Genomic DNA, 17,268 nt, shown 5'->3' with positions numbered 1-17,268 from the left:
TATAAATTCGGTCCAAGAACCTGCTTCAACATTGAACATTTTGAACAAACAATTATTGACAGACACTTTAAACTTCCTTGAATAAAGAAAATTCTTACATGCCTTAAGGAAGAAATAAGTGTATTCAATGAGTTTGCATGCATGTTAAATAGGTCTTCATTCTGCCGAATCCTTAAAACTTGTAGTCTTTAATTTTGCACTCCTGGGCTTCTTCTGACAGTTCTCCAAGTGGAAGTGATTGATATTCGATGATATTTTGACTATGGACCAATATTTTGTGAAGAGTAAGCGTGAGTAGTTTTCCAGAATACTTTTTTTAGAAGCTCTGCTGTTTTCTTAGTATACTCCCCAAATTTAACTGCATTTACTACTTCCCTGCAATTCAAAACATTCAGTAGGTATTATTTTCAGAATCATAATAGCTTCTCCATTGACTCCAGTTATTCGAGCGGTTGCATCTGATTGTTCGTCCTCATTTGATTCATCTTGATTGTTGAAGCTTTTCTGTGTCCTTTTGCATATCGGACATGACCGCGTAGACTTTGTTTCTGTCAATTCGTTCAAAATTTTTCAGTCAATCATCAGGCAGATATAAACTCTTCACAAGTCCTAATATTGACAAAAATTTTAAACAAATTGTTATGCGATGTATTCATTTAAAATTTTTTTTTTCAACTATGCGACTGCTCTTTAAAACTTTAAATGATAATTTCATCTAAGTGTTTCATCTTTTTATACCTTAAAAATAAATACCAGCACTAAAAAATATTCGAATCCTTTTATTACTTAAAATTTTATGACATCCCATGAAAACTATCTGTCTATCTTTATATTAAAATATTAGAAAATTCTTAAATCCGGTGAAAAGCACTTATCAATTAAAGTACCTGAATGGAATTTAATGATATCTACCCAAAAACAAATGCATAATTAATTAAATGTTTTATAAGAGGTTTATAAGAAATCAGCTATAAAACCCTTTCAAAAAAAATTAGGTAGTAAATATACATAAAATATTTTTTTTCTTTTAAATTAAAAGTCATGTTATTGAAATCCACCACACACAAAATAAAGAATTCTAATTTTCCAAGATTTTATTTTCACACATGAAAAAAAAAATGTCGAAAAAATTACTGACCTTATCAAATCAAACCGCTCTAGCTCAGTTGGATGCAAAATGACGCAGCTGAGCTTTTGGATTTTTATTAAGAAATATATAAGGATTTTGAATCAGCTGAGCTTGGTTTGATTACGTAGGAATCTTTTTTATTTCTATGTTATTTGAAGTCGAAAAAGTGTGCAAAAAACAGTGTTTCAAAAAACATTAAATTAAACAATTAAAAAATAAATTAAAAATTTTTTTTTTAATTTTTGGTTTAAATAATTACACAGCATTTGAAAAAAAAAAAATAAAATAAAAACGTTTTAGAAGCCCTCTTCCTAGTTTTAACACTCAAAGCTAAGAAAAAAAATAAAAAACTGAATTTTTTTTTTTCATAATAAAAAATTTTTAACTTTGACTTGCTCTATAAGGCACACCAATAACCCAAATTGAAAATTTTTTTCGAATACTCGAGCTCCAAACATTTGTGAATCCAGTGATCTAAAAAGTTTTTCATTATAGACCCACCCGAAAAATGAATATTGCAAGCACTTTTGCCTAAATGGGCCACTGTGCATCGGTCATAAGACCAATACTTACATACGGGATGGTAGTTTGGTGGATCGCACTGAACAAAGCGATAAACTTAAACAAGCTTATCAAAGTCAAAAGGTCAGCTAGTATGTGCATAAGCGGTGCGCTAAGGTCAACCCCTTCTGACGCCCTCGACATTCAACTAAATCTCACACCCCAAGACATTTTCAGCAAACAAGCTCAGCTACTCGTCTACCTTTCAGCTTCAGTGGACCAGCAATCATATTGGCCACACTAGTATTCCAAACAACTTCGGATTCATTCCGGATTGTTTAGACCAGGGATGGCGAACCTTTTTAGAGCCCGTGCCATTTAAAAAAAAATATTTATTTGAGGTGCCTTCGGCGTGCCATACAGTTTTGATCTAGGTTTTTTTTGTGACCACTAGAAGCAAAAATAATTTATTTTAAACTACGAAGCGTTTAATTTGTAAACACACCTATTAATTTAAATTTGAAAATAACAGATTATAATAATAATAATATTGTAGTTAGTTTTAATAAAAAAAACTAAATTTCAGATTAAAGGTATAACTAAATGGCCACTTTTTGCAAAAAGTGGGAGATTTACAAAATTATTATTTCTTTATAGCGCTACTTGTTTAAAAAAACTACAAAAATTGTTTTTGGAACCAAAAAATAAGCTTTCTGCATCATTGTTTCAAATTTTACGTTCGGAAAAACTGAGTTTGAATAAAATGAATTTGAAATTTTTTAATTTTCAATTTTTAGATGTACAAAATAAAACAAAGAAACAAAAAATATAAAGTCAAATAAATATTGTAGTATGACTTTTCTTGTTCTGAACTCGATGCCAAGTAGTTTATTTCAGGGCTACGTTTCGTCACTTTAAGCAAAATGCAGGCTGAACTGAAAGATAAAGTGGGAATCATCTGACAATCTGCTTCTAAGCGAATCTTTAATGTTATTCATTTGGACAAATTATAACTCACAGGCGTAAGTAGGTGAAAATATTGTCAAGATCTCCAACTTTTCCAATTTCATGTTTCCATTAATTTGGAATTCGAATTGTTCGTCGTATTGCCTTCTACCCTCTCTAGTTCCATGGATTTCAACTTTTTCATTGTTTCGACTAATTTTTGAGTCGATATCGGACAAGATTGAAATTCGTTCAGCTACATTTCAATTTCCAACCAGTAAAATTAAGACATGTTAAGTTTATCAAAGGATGTCGTATCAGGGTCCATAGTAGACCGAGGCATTTCCGATAATTCTTTAATTTGTGAAATCCTAATTACCTACCGATAAAAAACTGTTCAGCTAATTTTACTTTGTCTGGTTTTTCATGTAAATTCAATCTTTTTTTCAAAACGTGAGTATCTTCTTCTGAGAAGAAGAGATTTTTACAGTTCTACAAAATCTCAAGAAAAATTTTACTGGAAAAATCGTTGAATGTCGCTCAAATGGCAATTAAATTACTTAATTGGTGACGTGCCGGAAATATTTTATGGCGTTCGCCATCCCTGGTTTAGACTATACCACACCTCAATTGGTGTTCGATAATAATTTCCAGACCTCTATTCCCTCCAGAACTGAATGGGAGGACCTTAGAACTCTAGACAATGACTCTTTACACTTCTATACTGATGGTTCAAACGAAGGTGTAGGAAGTGGTATATTCTCAGAAAAACTGAATGTCAGTCTTTTCTTCCGCCTACCAGACCAAGGTAGCGTGTTCCAAGCAGAAATTCTGGCGATTAAGGAGGTTCTCTCTTGGCTCAGATAAAACGTAATATTCAGATATTCGGATCTTCTCGGAGAGCCAAGCAGGAAGCAGCTATCAAATCTCTTGCCTGTCAAACATGTCTAAGGGAGATGTCTGAGGAGTTTAACATTCACCTCTTATGGGTGGCGGGACATAGAGACATTCCAGGCAATTGTAGGGCAGACGAATTTGCCAAACAAGGAACAATCAATCCTCTACAACCGGAAAGGAACAATATTGGAATACCTATCGCTACATGCAAACTTATGCTAAAGCAGGACGCTTTAAAGAAAACCAAACTTAGATGGACTCAGAGTAAAGCCAGAACCATAATTGGCGGATGGAATCGGAAGCTACTGTCAATTGTTGTTGTTTTCTTTGTATTTTCATCCGTCGAGTGCGGTTGCGAGTGCAATTGACGGATGAAAACTTATCGAAAATACAAAGAAAACAACCACAATTGACAGTAGCTTCCGATTCCATCCGCCAATTATGGTTCTGGCTTAATACTTGCCTAGCTACTAAACAAATATGGCCTTGTATAGACTTGAAACGTTCAAAGGGTTTTATGAATTTAAACTGAATGCATATTAGCTCCACCTCCACCATAGGTGTTCTTACAGGACACTGTCTAATAGGTAGACACGCAAAAAGAATGGGCGTGTTCTCTAACGATTTCTGCAGAAGTTCCATGGATGATGAAAAAGAGGAAACTGTTCAACATCTTTTGTGCACCTGCCCTGCTCTCTCTATTAGAAGGAAACTCCATCTAGGAGAACGCTTCTACGAGGACACTAGCGATCTAGTGAAAACGGACGTTAACAGTCTATCACTATTCATAAGAAGCTCCGCGTGGTTCGTCTAGTGAGTTGCTAACTTACTAGTCATCTGTGGTATTACAATGGATCCATAAGTTAAGTGTGTCGGGTAATTTGCTACTACCTAACCTAACCTAACTTATCATCTTATTTTAAGGCTGAGTGGACCACGTAAAAATCGGCTTATCGTTTACAAATGGGTGCATAACTTTCACATTTTAAAAGATAATTGAATGAAATAAACAAGGCTAAATATCTTCAGCCCCACAATTTGCAATTTAAGCAGTGTTGCCAGATTCCCCAATTTTTCGTATTTCTCCCGATTTTTGGAGCTATTTCCGACTGCCCGATTTTGTGTTAAAAAATTAGGGTTTCTTCCGATTTTCAACTCAAAAAAGTATGCGCACTACATCGTCACTTTATTCATAGAAATACTTAACATTTTATTTTAAAGTTGACAGAACTTCACTTAAACGTTTTAAAAATTAATTGATTATCTTATTTTTAACAGTTGTTGGTTTAAATCTATCTGTTTCGATTCAGTATTTGGTTATACAAAATGGAAAAATATTTTAAAAGAGAGTCACAAACAGGACCATTCCGCAATTCATTATTAACAGACGATATCGTTATGACGATATAGATATAAATAAAAGGAGAGGTAGACCTTTTTAGTTCGAGTAATGTTTAAAAACTGCCGAAGCTTTTATTATTCAAAATTGAAATTTGTTCTTAAAATGCTATGTTTATACATTCTTTGGTTTCAAGTTGCAATGTGGGATTTTAGTTTTGCTTCGTTTCTCACGATTGCAACTTTGCCATGTTTGCAAATATTTATATTTGATTATTTTATTACATTGAAATGAGAGTGGAGTTGTTTACTGTAACTCTTCCCCCCTTTTAGAATTTTGCAGTCTCTGCAAAAGGATCTGCATTTTTATTTAGACTTTTATTTTGTTTAACATTTGTTTCTGTTTCACTTTGTTTTATTTTATTTATCTTTTTTATGACAATTATTATGAAAGTTATAATCAAAATTAAGGCTTGGCCACACCGGGGGGTACGCGGTAGAGGTACAGGTAACGGTACGGGTATTTGTATGGAAAAAATTCCAAACTGACACATCAATGTTCGGGTGTGGAATTTTTTTAATACAAATATCGTTGCCGCTACCCGTACCCTCCGGTGTGGCCAAGCCTTTAAACTTATAAAAGTAATGCTTGAATTAATTGTTGTAGTTGTTAGATGTTTATATTGCAAATATTCAATTTTGTCTCTATTTTCAATGAAATTAGCATGAACTTTGTCTAAAGTTAAAGTATTTATAATTTTTTTAAAATTAGTGTTTAAGTTTGGAATTATAAATTTGTCAGTATAGTTTTTAAAAGTATTTATAAAAGTTACATTTTGAATTTCAATTTTACAATTGCTAAATTTGATTAGATTGTTTCCATTAATTTTCGTTTTGTGATTAATACAATTTTGTTTAATTTCTGTTGTAGGAATGTTTTTTGTTACAACTAAATCATCATAAATTTTTTCAATATAAGTTGAATTATTAATTCTTAAATTACATACTGTATTTTCTTTTAAAATTGTTTGAATACATTTGTGTTTGTGAAGCTTTAGATTTCTTTTTATTACAATTTCTTTTTCGTTTTCAAATACATTGTCTTTATGTATTATTATTTTTTCTACTTCGGAATCTAGTTCTTCAAATTTGTTATTCGGAATTGGAATTATTAAAGCGTTGAAGAATTCATCTTCTGAAAAGTTAGGAAGACTTATACAAAAAATAAGTGCTTCGTTTTTATAAAAAACCGTATTCTTAATGTAAGGCAGCATTCTTGCTGATATTTTGTATTCTGATATTTCTTCATTAGAAAAAATGTTATGTGCTAATATGTTTAATCTAATCATAAGTATACTATCAGATATTTTTTCTACCTGTCTTATTAGAACTTCAATATCAACGTAGATTTCGAAAATTAATTTTAATTTTTCAAAAGCCAATAATGTAGAATTTGATCTTGTATTAAGTTCGTTTAAAAACGTATTCAATTTTTGTTGCTGTGTATTAACATGATCTACAATTTGTTTGTAATTTCTTGCTAAATTATTATTAATTATTACCTGTTTGTTTGTTTCTCGTGTAATTTGTTCCGAATTTCTATCTATCATCCTTAGATGCTGTTCAATGTCTTTTGCGTCCTCATAGTCCATCGTTCCTGCGATTAATTTTAGACCGGAGCCTAGAACGTTTATTAGTCCACGTCTCTGTCGTTTTTTGTCTTTGTAGACATTTTGTATCAAAATGTTTAAGTCGTTTTTTGCTAAAGCGAGTTCTTTATCAAGTCTGAGATATTCATCGCTATTTGGTTCTAACTTTAGTTTATTTAAATTGTCTGTTATAACGTTCATTGCGTTATCATAGTCTTCTATGTCTATTATGTGGAGAATTTTCGTGTTGTTATCCACTATCAGTTTGGTATCCATCTTAAATATAACAAAGCCGTTTTAATTGTTAATATTTGATATTTATATGGACTGTCCCAAAATTTGTGTTAGTTGAAGTAGGATCAGAAGTGAAAACATCTGTAAATAAATTGTTTGTTTTTATTTTTTTATTGTTGGTATTTGAATTTCCTTTTTTGTTGAGTAGTGTTGTATCTAATGTTACGTTTATTACTTGTGTCAATTGTGTAATTACCTTGTTTTTTAAAATTTCCTAGCCTTTTATATTTTGAACTATTTTTTGCTATATTTCTATTAGATACTACATTTTCATTTAGTTTGTACTCAGATGTACGATTCTTGTTTAGTTTGTTTATTTTATTTACTTTTTCTTCTTCTAACCTTATAGCTAAGGCTTCAATTTCCTTTCTGTCGTAATTTTTATTTATAAAATCTATTGGACATAATTTTGTTGTAGTATGAATTGTATTGTTATAGAATGTAATTGCTTTAAATATTTTTGTGTCGATGTCATCATCTTTATTACTGTCTAAGCTCATTATGCGTAGATGTTCATTTAATGTACCATGTAACCTTTCTATATCAGCGTTACCAGTTTTATTTCCTGCTGTGGTAACATGTGATTCTATTTCATTTTCTCTTAAAAATAATTCTACAGAGTTATGAAGAATGCATCTTTAGTTGTCGTATACTAATTTTTTCATTTTTCCTAGGAATTGAATTCTTTCTTTGAGAGCTTTCAAGATTGAAATCCATGTTCTATCTGTCAGTTTATGTATGGTAGCATATTTGCTGAATTTGTCAATGGTCGTAAGAAACATGACGTTTCTGTACGGAAACCATATATCTATATGCGTTATTGCATTAAAATTATTTGCCGATTCAGTTAACCTGAATGGAACCTTAACCGGTTGTCGGTCATGTTTAGCTAAAATACGTATTTCACAGTTGTTTATGTATTGTGTAATCATTTTCAAAAGATTTGGTTGATAGTGTGTTTGTTTTAATTCATTAAAGACTTCTTGGATGCCTCGATGATTGTTTCTTAAATGTTCATTTTTTATAATGGTGATAATTTGTTCTTTATCTGTTACGTCTATTAGCCTAATACTGGATTTAAGAATTTTTAGGTTTGGATTATTTGCAAAGAATTTGACATAATTGTCCTGAAATTTGACATATAATTGATTGTTTTCACAAAAAACGCACATTATTCCTTTATCTATCAATAATCCTTTCATAATTTCAAGTAAGTTACTATTTTCATCGATGAAAATATAGTTTTGAATTTTCTTATTGATAATTTTTTTGAATATTCTTTCTTTATTTCCAAATTCTAAATAAATTTGATTTTTATAAAGGTTGATGGCTTTTTCTGTGACATATATGTACTGGGTTTCATCTTCTATTCCACTGTGAATAGTGGCATCAGTAGACTTAATGTCTTCGTCATTTGTTGACTCATTATTAATCGTATCGTTATTGAAAATGTTAGACAATAAAGGTTTTTCTTCTATTTCATAATTTGTATACCTACTTAAACCATCAGCGACGTGATTTTCTTTTCCCTTTATGTATTCTATCGTGAAATTATACTCGTTTAATTGAATTTTCCACCTTTGGAGTTTCATGTTCGGTTCTTTGAGGTTATTAAGCCAGACAAGTGGTTTGTGATCTGTACGTATGATAAATTTTCGACCATAAATGTATGTTCTGAAATACTTAACTGCATAGACAATTGCGAGAAGTTCCTTCTCAATTGTCGAGTATTTTGTTTCGTGCTTATTTAAAGTACGTGAAGCATAACTTATCGGTTGATTACTTTGACTAAGTACCGCTCCAATCGCAGAATTCGATGCATCGGTTGTTAGTTATGGTGAATGTTTTCTCAAAGTTCGGACTTTTGAGTATTGGATCACTAGTTAGTAGTAATTTTAAATTATTAAAAGCATTTATGTATTCTGAGTCAGATTTGTTTATTTTCATGTCTTTCTTTAAGTACTTTATTATGGGGTATGCAACTTTCGCATAGTCCTTAATAAATTTGCGATAATATCCGCTAATACCAAGAAATTGTTTAATTTCTTTGACAGTTGTGGGAAGTTTCATTTTCTGAATGGCTTCTACTTTATCATTATTGGGTTTTATACCACCATTAATTATTGTGTGTCCAAGAAATTTAGTGTATTCTTCAGCGAAATGACACTTATCAATTTGGACTTTTAAATTTACTTCTCGTAATCGTTCCATAATTTTCCTTATTGACAGTAAATGTTCGTCAAAGCTAGTGGAAAAAATAAGTATGTCGTCTAAGTAGACCACACAGATTTTATTGATAAAATCTTTAAGAACGTTATTCATTAAGCGCTGAAAAGTCGCTGGCGCGTTTTTCAGGCCAAATGGCATTCGAATAAATTCGTAGTGGCCATTTGAGGTAGAGAAAGCTGTCTTAGGGCGATCTCTCGGTAAGACTTCAATTTGGTGAAATCCTTTGGCTAAATCAATACTTGAAAAATATGTGCATTTTCCGATTTTATCAAATAGATCCTCAATGTTTGGCATAGGAAATCGATCATCGACCGTTTGCTCATTAAGCTTAAAATTTTTTGATTTTTCAAAAATTTTTTAAAAAAATTAAAAAAAAAAAATTTTTTTTATAAAAAAAAAAAAAAAAAAAATTTAAATAATAATCAATTAAAAATTTATTTTAAAAAATATTAAAATATTTTTTAAAAATATTTACTATTTTTAATTATTTAATAAAATTAAATAAATAAAATAATAATTTTTTTATATAATACTAATTATCTATTAAATAAAACAATTTTTTTTTATAAATTTTTAATTGATTATTATTTAAATTTTTTATATAAAATTTTATTAATATAATATTTATTATTAGGGGTAGTATAAAATTATTTTAATAAATATAGGGGTATAAATTAATTTTAAATGATAATTAATTAAAAAAAAATTTTTTTTATAGACCAGTTACTCAAAATTAATTATTTAATTAAATAATAAATAATAATTAATTAAAAAATTATTTTAAAAAATATTAAAATATTTTTTAAAAATATTTACTATTTTTAATTATTTAATAAAATTAAATAAATAAAATAATAATTTTTTTATATAATATTAATTATCTATTAAATAAAACAATTTTTTTTTTATAAATTTTTAATTGATTATTATTTAAATTTTTTATATAAAATTTTATTAATATAATATTTATTATTAGGGGTAATATAAAATTATTTAAATAAATATAGGGGTATAAATTAATTTTAAATGATAATTAATTAAAAAAAAATTTTTTTTATAGACCAGTTACTCAAAATTAATTATTTAATTAAATAATAAATAAAAATTTAAATATAAATTATTTTTTAAAAATATTTACTATTTTTAATTATTTAATAAAATTAAATAAATAAAATAATAATTTTTTTATATAATACTAATTATCTATTAAATAAAACAATTTTTTTTTATAAATTTTTAATTGATTATTATTTAAATTTTTTATATAAAATTTTATTAATATAATATTTATTATTAGGGGTAATATAAAATTATTTTAATAAATATAGGGGTATAAATTAATTTTAAATGATAATTAATTAAAAAAAAATTTTTTTATAGATCAGTTACTCAAAATTAATTATTTAATTAAATAATAAATAAAAATTTAAATATAAATTATTTTATTTATATAAATAACTATTTTAAATTATTCATATAAAATTTAAATTTTATATAAATTAATTTTAAGTTAAAATATTAATTTTATAAAGTTTTATTTTAGCTTAAAAAATTTATTATTAATTTATATTATATGTAAATTTTTGTGTGAATTTATATTTATTTAAAAAATAAATATAATTATAATATTATATTAATTTATATTTGCAATAATTAATATTATTAATTAAAGAAATTTAGAAATAGAAATATTAATTTAATATTGACTTAATTTGTGCCAGCAGTTGCGGTTATACAAATAATATGAATAAATTTTATTAATAATAGTTAAATAGTTAATTTTATAAAATAAAAATAAATTTATTAAGTGAAATTTTAAATTTATCATATTTTTAAATATAAAAAATATTAAAGCTAATAATTTTTAATTATAAACTAGGATTAGATACCCTATTATTTAAAATATAATTTAATTTATTTGAGTAGTATTAGTTATATTCTTGAAACTTAAAAAATTTGGCGGTATTTTAGTCTATTCAGAGGAACTTGTTTTTTAATCGATAATCCACGATGTACCTTACTTAAAATTGTTAATCAATTTATATATCGTTGTTATTAGAATATTTTATAAGAATAATAATTTTCTATAATTTTAATTAAAATTAATATCAAATCAAGGTGTAGTTTATTTTTAAGTATAAATGAGTTACAATAAAATATATTTATGGAATTAAATATGAAAAATTTAATGAAATTGGATTTGATAGTAAAATTATAAAGATAAATAATTTGATTTTAGCTCTAAAATATGTACATATCGCCCGTCACTCTTGTTATTAAAATAAGATAAGTCGTAACATAGTAGATGTACTGGAAAGTGTATCTAGAATCAATTTAAAGCTTAAATAGAAAAGCATTTCATTTACATTGAAAAGAATTTTGTGCAAATCAATATAAATTGATTAATAATTATTTATTTAGTTTTTTATTAAAATAATATAAATTATTAAAAATAATTATAAAATTTTTAATGTTTTAGTATATTATATAGAATAAATAAATTTAATAATAGTTTATTAGTATTGTGAAATAATATTGAAATATAATGAAAAATTTTTATTATAAAAGAAAATTTTATTTATTGTATCTTGTGTATCAGAGTTTATCAAATAAAAAATAAATAATTTATTTTTCTCGATTTTAAAAGATTTAATAAATTATAAAAATTAATGTAATAAAATTATTTTACATAATTTATTAGAAATGAAATGTTATTCGTTTTTAAATATATCTAGTTTTTTAAGAAATAAATTTAATTTAGTTTTAAAAATTTATTTATTTAATTAATTTTAAATAAATAATTTTTTAAATTCAATATTTTATGGGATAAGCTATAAAATAAATTTTTATAAATAATAAATAAAAATTAAAATATTATATGTTTAGAAGTATCAATTTTTATTAAATTTGTTATAAATTAATTTTTATAATTAAATTATTTATTATATTTTAAATTTTTATTAAAATATTTATTTTAATTTTAAAAATAAAGTAATAATGATATAATTAGTATATTATTAATATAAAAATATATTTATAAATGAAAAGTTTATGTAAAGAATTCGGCAAAAATAATATTCGCCTGTTTAACAAAAACATGTCTTTTAGAAATTAATTTAAAGTCTAACCTGCCCAATGAATTTTTTTAATGGCCGCAGTATCTTAACTGTGCAAAGGTAGCATAATCATTAGTCTTTTAATTGAAGGCTGGAATGAATGGTTGGACGAAATATTAACTGTTTCATTTAAATTTATAATAGAATTTTATTTTTCAATCAAAAAGTTGAAATATTATTAAAAGACGAGAAGACCCTATAAATCTTTATATATTTATTATTTTAATTTTTAAGATTTATTTAATTATAATAAGAAAATATATTTTATTGGGGTGATATTAAAATTTAATTAACTTTTAAAATTAAAAACATTAATTTATGAATAAATGATCCATTTTTAATGATTAAAAAATTAAGTTACTTTAGGGATAACAGCGTAATTTTTTTGGAGAGTTCATATTGATAAAAAAGATTGCGACCTCGATGTTGGATTAAGATATAAATTTAGGTGCAGGTGTTTAAATTTTAAGTCTGTTCGACTTTTAAAATCTTACATGATCTGAGTTCAAACCGGTGTAAGCCAGGTTGGTTTCTATCTTTAATTAATTAAAATATTTTAGTACGAAAGGATTAAATATTTAAATAATTTATTTTAAAATATAGAATTTAACTAAATATTTAAAAACTATTTTGGCAGATTAATGTAATAAATTTAGAATTTATAAATGTAATTTATATTACAAATAGTACTTGTTTTATATAGAAATTGTTTTATTTTTAATTATAAGTTTAATATTAATTATTTGTGTTTTAGTGAGAGTTGCTTTTTTAACTTTATTGGAACGTAAGGTATTAGGATATATTCAAATTCGTAAAGGACCTAATAAAGTTGGATTGATAGGAATTCCTCAACCATTTTGTGATGCAATTAAATTATTTACAAAGGAACAAACTTATCCTTTAGTTTCTAATTATATTTCTTATTATTTTTCACCAATTTTTTCATTATTTTTATCTTTACTATTATGAATGTGTATACCTTTTTTTATTAAATTATTTTCATTTAATTTAGGACTATTATTTTTTATATGTTGTACAAGATTAGGAGTTTATACAGTAATAATTGCTGGATGATCTTCAAATTCTAATTATGCATTATTAGGAGGATTACGATCTGTAGCTCAAACAATTTCTTATGAAGTTAGTTTAGCTCTAATTTTATTATCTTTTGTATTTTTAATTAATAATTATAATATATTAAATTTTTATTATTATCAAGTTTATTTATGATTTTTTATTATTTTATATCCTTTAGCTTTTATTTGATTAATTATTTCATTAGCTGAAACTAATCGAACACCATTTGATTTTGCTGAAGGAGAATCAGAATTAGTATCAGGATTTAATGTTGAATATAGAAGAGGAAGATTTGCTTTAATTTTTTTATCAGAATATGCAAGAATTTTATTTATAAGTATATTATTTTGTTTAATTTTTTTAGGAGGAGATATATTTAATATATTTTTTTATTTTAAATTAATATTTATTTCTTTTGTTTTTATTTGAGTACGAGGTACTTTACCTCGTTTCCGTTATGATAAATTAATATATTTAGCTTGAAAAAGATTTTTACCTTTTTCTTTAAATTATTTATTATTTTTTATTGGTTTAAAAATTTATTTAATAAATTTTGTTTAATGAATTAATTTTAGTAAAGTTAATAGAAAATTTAAGTTTCTATATTATGTTTTCAAAACATATACTTATTCAAGTTCATTAACTATTAATTTAATAAATTATCTCATCATTTAGAAATTAATGGATTAATTAAATAATATATAAAATATAAAACTGTTAATAATTGTCCAATTAATACATAAGGTGCTTCTACTGGTCGAGCTCCAATTCATGTTAATAAAATAATAATTGTTACTATAATTCAAAATAAAATTTGATTAATAGGATAAAATTCAATTCCTCGGAATTTTCTTAAATTATAAAATGGTATAATTATTAAAATAGCAATTGATATTACTAAAGCAATTACTCCTCCAAGTTTATTTGGAATTGAACGTAAAATTGCATATGCAAATAAAAAATATCATTCAGGTTGAATATGAATTGGAGTTACTAAAGGATTTGCTGGAATAAAATTATCAGGATCTCCTAGTATATAAGGATTTATTAGTGTTAATATAGTTAATAATATTACTATAACAATAAATCCTGTAATATCCTTATATGAAAAATAAGGGTGGAAAGGAATTTTATCTAAATTAGAATTTAATCCTATAGGATTATTTGATCCTGTTTGATGTAAAAATAATAAATGAATTATTACAGTAGCTGCTACAATAAATGGTAAAATGAAATGAAAAGTAAAGAATCGTGTTAAAGTAGCATTATCAACAGCAAATCCTCCTCAAATTCATTGTACTAAATCTAATCCTAAATAAGGGATAGCAGATAATAAATTAGTAATAACTGTAGCTCCTCAAAAAGATATTTGTCCTCATGGAAGAACATATCCTATAAAAGCAGTTGCTATTACTAAAAATAAAATAATTGTTCCTGAAAGTCAAGTTGGTGTAAATAAATAAGATCCATAATATATACCTCGTCCTACATGTAAATAAATACAAATAAAAAAAAATGATGCACCATTGGCATGTAATGTTCGTAATAGTCATCCATAATTTACATTTCGACAAATATGATCAACACTATTAAAAGCTAAACTAATATCAGCTGTATAATGTATAGCTAAAAATAATCCTGTTAAAATTTGAATAATTAAACATAAACCTAATAAAGATCCAAAATTTCATCATATAGAAATATTAGTAGGAGAAGGTAAATCAACTAATGCATTATTAGCAATTTTTAAAATCGGGTGATGAGTTCGTAAAGGTATATTCATTAGTTAATTTATTGATCGAAGTGGACCATAAAATAATTTAGTAATTTTTACAGTAGCAATTAATGTAATTAATAAATAATTAATTAATAAAATAGTAATTATATTTGTTGGATAATTATATAATTTATTTAAATTTAAAGTATTTTCTATAATATAATTGTTTAATATAGAAATTGAAGTTATTTCATTATTTAATGAATTAAATATAATAATTATTTTATCTATAAAAATTATTATAATTATTAAAATAAATAAGTTAATAAATAATAAAGTAATTATTTTTATAGATAAAGTAAATATTTCATTTGATGCTAATGATGTTACATAAATAAATAAAACAAGTATACCACCAACAAAAATTAAAAATAAAATATAAGAAAATCAGAATCTTTTTGCTATTAATCCTGAAATACAACAAATTATTACAGTTTGAATTAGTAATATTATTCCTATACTTAAAGGGTGATTTATTTGTAAAAATATAAATGCTAGTATTAAAATTATAATATATAAAATAAGTTGTATAATATCAAGAAGTAGTTTAAATAAAATATTAATTTTGGAGATTAATGATAAAGATTTCTCTTTTTTCTTGAAGTTTTAAAAGAAAAATTCTTATTTTTGATTTACAAGACCAATGTTTTATTTAAACTATTAAAACTAATGATAATATTAATTAATTGAGGATTACCTTTTTTTTTAATAATGATAGGTATTTTTATTTTTATTTCTAATCGAAAACATTTATTATCAATGCTTTTAAGATTAGAATATATTGTTTTATCATTATTTTATTTATTATTTATTTATTTAAATATATTAAATTATGAAAGTTATTTTAGTATAGTTTTTATAACATTTAGAGTTTGTGAAGGTGTTTTAGGGTTATCAGTTTTGGTTTCAATAATTCGTATATATGGAAATGATTATTTTCAATCTTTTAATATTTTACAATGCTAAAAATTTTATTTATATTAATTATAATATTTCCTTTTTGTTTTATAACAAATATATTTTGAATGGTTCAAAATATATTATTTTTTATAATATTTATTTTAATTATTTATAATTATTTTACTAATTATTGAATAATAATTTCTTATTTTATAGGAATAGATTTATTATCTTATGGAATAATTTTATTGAGTTTTTGAATTTGTGCTTTAATATTAATAGCAAGATATTCAGTAAATAAATATAAGAATTATGAAAAATTATTTTTATTAAATTTTTTAGTATTATTATTAATATTATTTTTAACATTTAGAAGCATAAATATATTTTTATTTTATTTATTTTTTGAATGTAGTTTAATTCCTACATTATTATTAATTTTAGGATGAGGTTATCAACCTGAACGTTTACAAGCTGGTATATATTTATTATTTTATACTTTATTAGTATCTTTACCAATATTAGTTGCTATTTTTTATATTTATAATAATTATAATACAATAAATTTTTATTTAATTAATAATTATAATATAAATTATATAATTTTATATTTTTCATTAATTTTATCATTTTTAGTTAAGATACCTATATTTTTAGTACACTTATGATTACCAAAAGCCCATGTAGAAGCACCTGTTGCAGGTTCTATAATTTTAGCTGGAATTATATTAAAGTTAGGAGGTTATGGGTTATTACGATTTTTCTTTTTTTTACAAATTTTAGGATTTAAATATAATTATTGATTTATTAGAATTAGATTAGTTGGAGGAGTTTTAACAAGATTAATTTGTTTACGACAAACTGATTTAAAAGCATTAATTGCTTATTCTTCTGTTGCTCATATAGGAATTGTATTAAGAGGTTTAATAACAATAACATATTGAGGAATTTCTGGTTCATATACTTTAATAATTGCTCATGGATTATGTTCATCAGGTTTATTTTGTTTAGCAAATATTACATATGAACGATTAGGAAGACGAAGATTATTAATTAATAAGGGTTTATTGAATTTTATACCTTCTATAAGTTTATGATGATTTTTATTATGTTCTGCTAATATAGCTGCTCCTCCAACTTTAAATTTATTAGGAGAAATTTCTTTATTAAATAGAATTGTAAGTTGATCAATATTAACAATATTATTATTAATTTTTACATGTTTCTTTAGTGCTGCTTATACTTTATATTTATATGCATATAGACAACATGGAAAGTTATATTCAGGAATTTATTCTTTTAGAATAGGATTTATTCGTGAATATTTATTATTATTTTTACACTGATTTCCTTTAAATTTATTAATATTAAAATCTGAAATAAGTTTATTGTGATTATAATTTAAATAGTTTAATA

At 24.4% G+C, this 17,268-nt stretch overlaps 3 protein-coding genes across 3 annotated transcripts; 2 read left to right on the top strand and 1 right to left on the bottom strand.

Moving 5' to 3' along the window:
• The first annotated feature begins 9,265 nt into the window (after positions 1 to 9,265).
• Positions 9,266 to 13,736, top strand: LOC129908864 (NADH-ubiquinone oxidoreductase chain 1-like). The gene is given in 2 exon segments (XM_055985674.1): positions 9,266 to 9,295; positions 12,786 to 13,736. Coding segments are annotated over 2 exon segments (849 nt in total). The 3' UTR covers positions 13,605 to 13,736.
• Positions 13,737 to 13,819: 83 nt separating this feature from the next.
• Positions 13,820 to 15,555, bottom strand: LOC129908857 (NADH-ubiquinone oxidoreductase chain 6-like; the record flags this gene model as incomplete). Its single annotated transcript, XM_055985661.1, is given in 1 exon segment — positions 13,820 to 15,555. A coding segment is annotated over 1 exon segment (594 nt), but the record flags the coding sequence as incomplete, so codon positions are not given.
• A 569-nt stretch (positions 15,556 to 16,124) lies between these two features.
• LOC129908848 (NADH-ubiquinone oxidoreductase chain 4-like) lies at positions 16,125 to 17,252 on the top strand (the record flags this gene model as incomplete). Its single annotated transcript, XM_055985651.1, is given in 1 exon segment — positions 16,125 to 17,252. A coding segment is annotated over 1 exon segment (915 nt), but the record flags the coding sequence as incomplete, so codon positions are not given.
• Between the last annotated feature and the right edge of the window lie 16 nt (positions 17,253 to 17,268).

This window comes from Episyrphus balteatus, chromosome 1 (assembly GCF_945859705.1).
Source record: "Episyrphus balteatus chromosome 1, idEpiBalt1.1, whole genome shotgun sequence".
In the NCBI taxonomy this organism is placed as follows: Eukaryota; Metazoa; Arthropoda; class Insecta; order Diptera; family Syrphidae; genus Episyrphus; species Episyrphus balteatus.
This window is presented reverse-complemented; position numbering and strand designations above follow the sequence as displayed.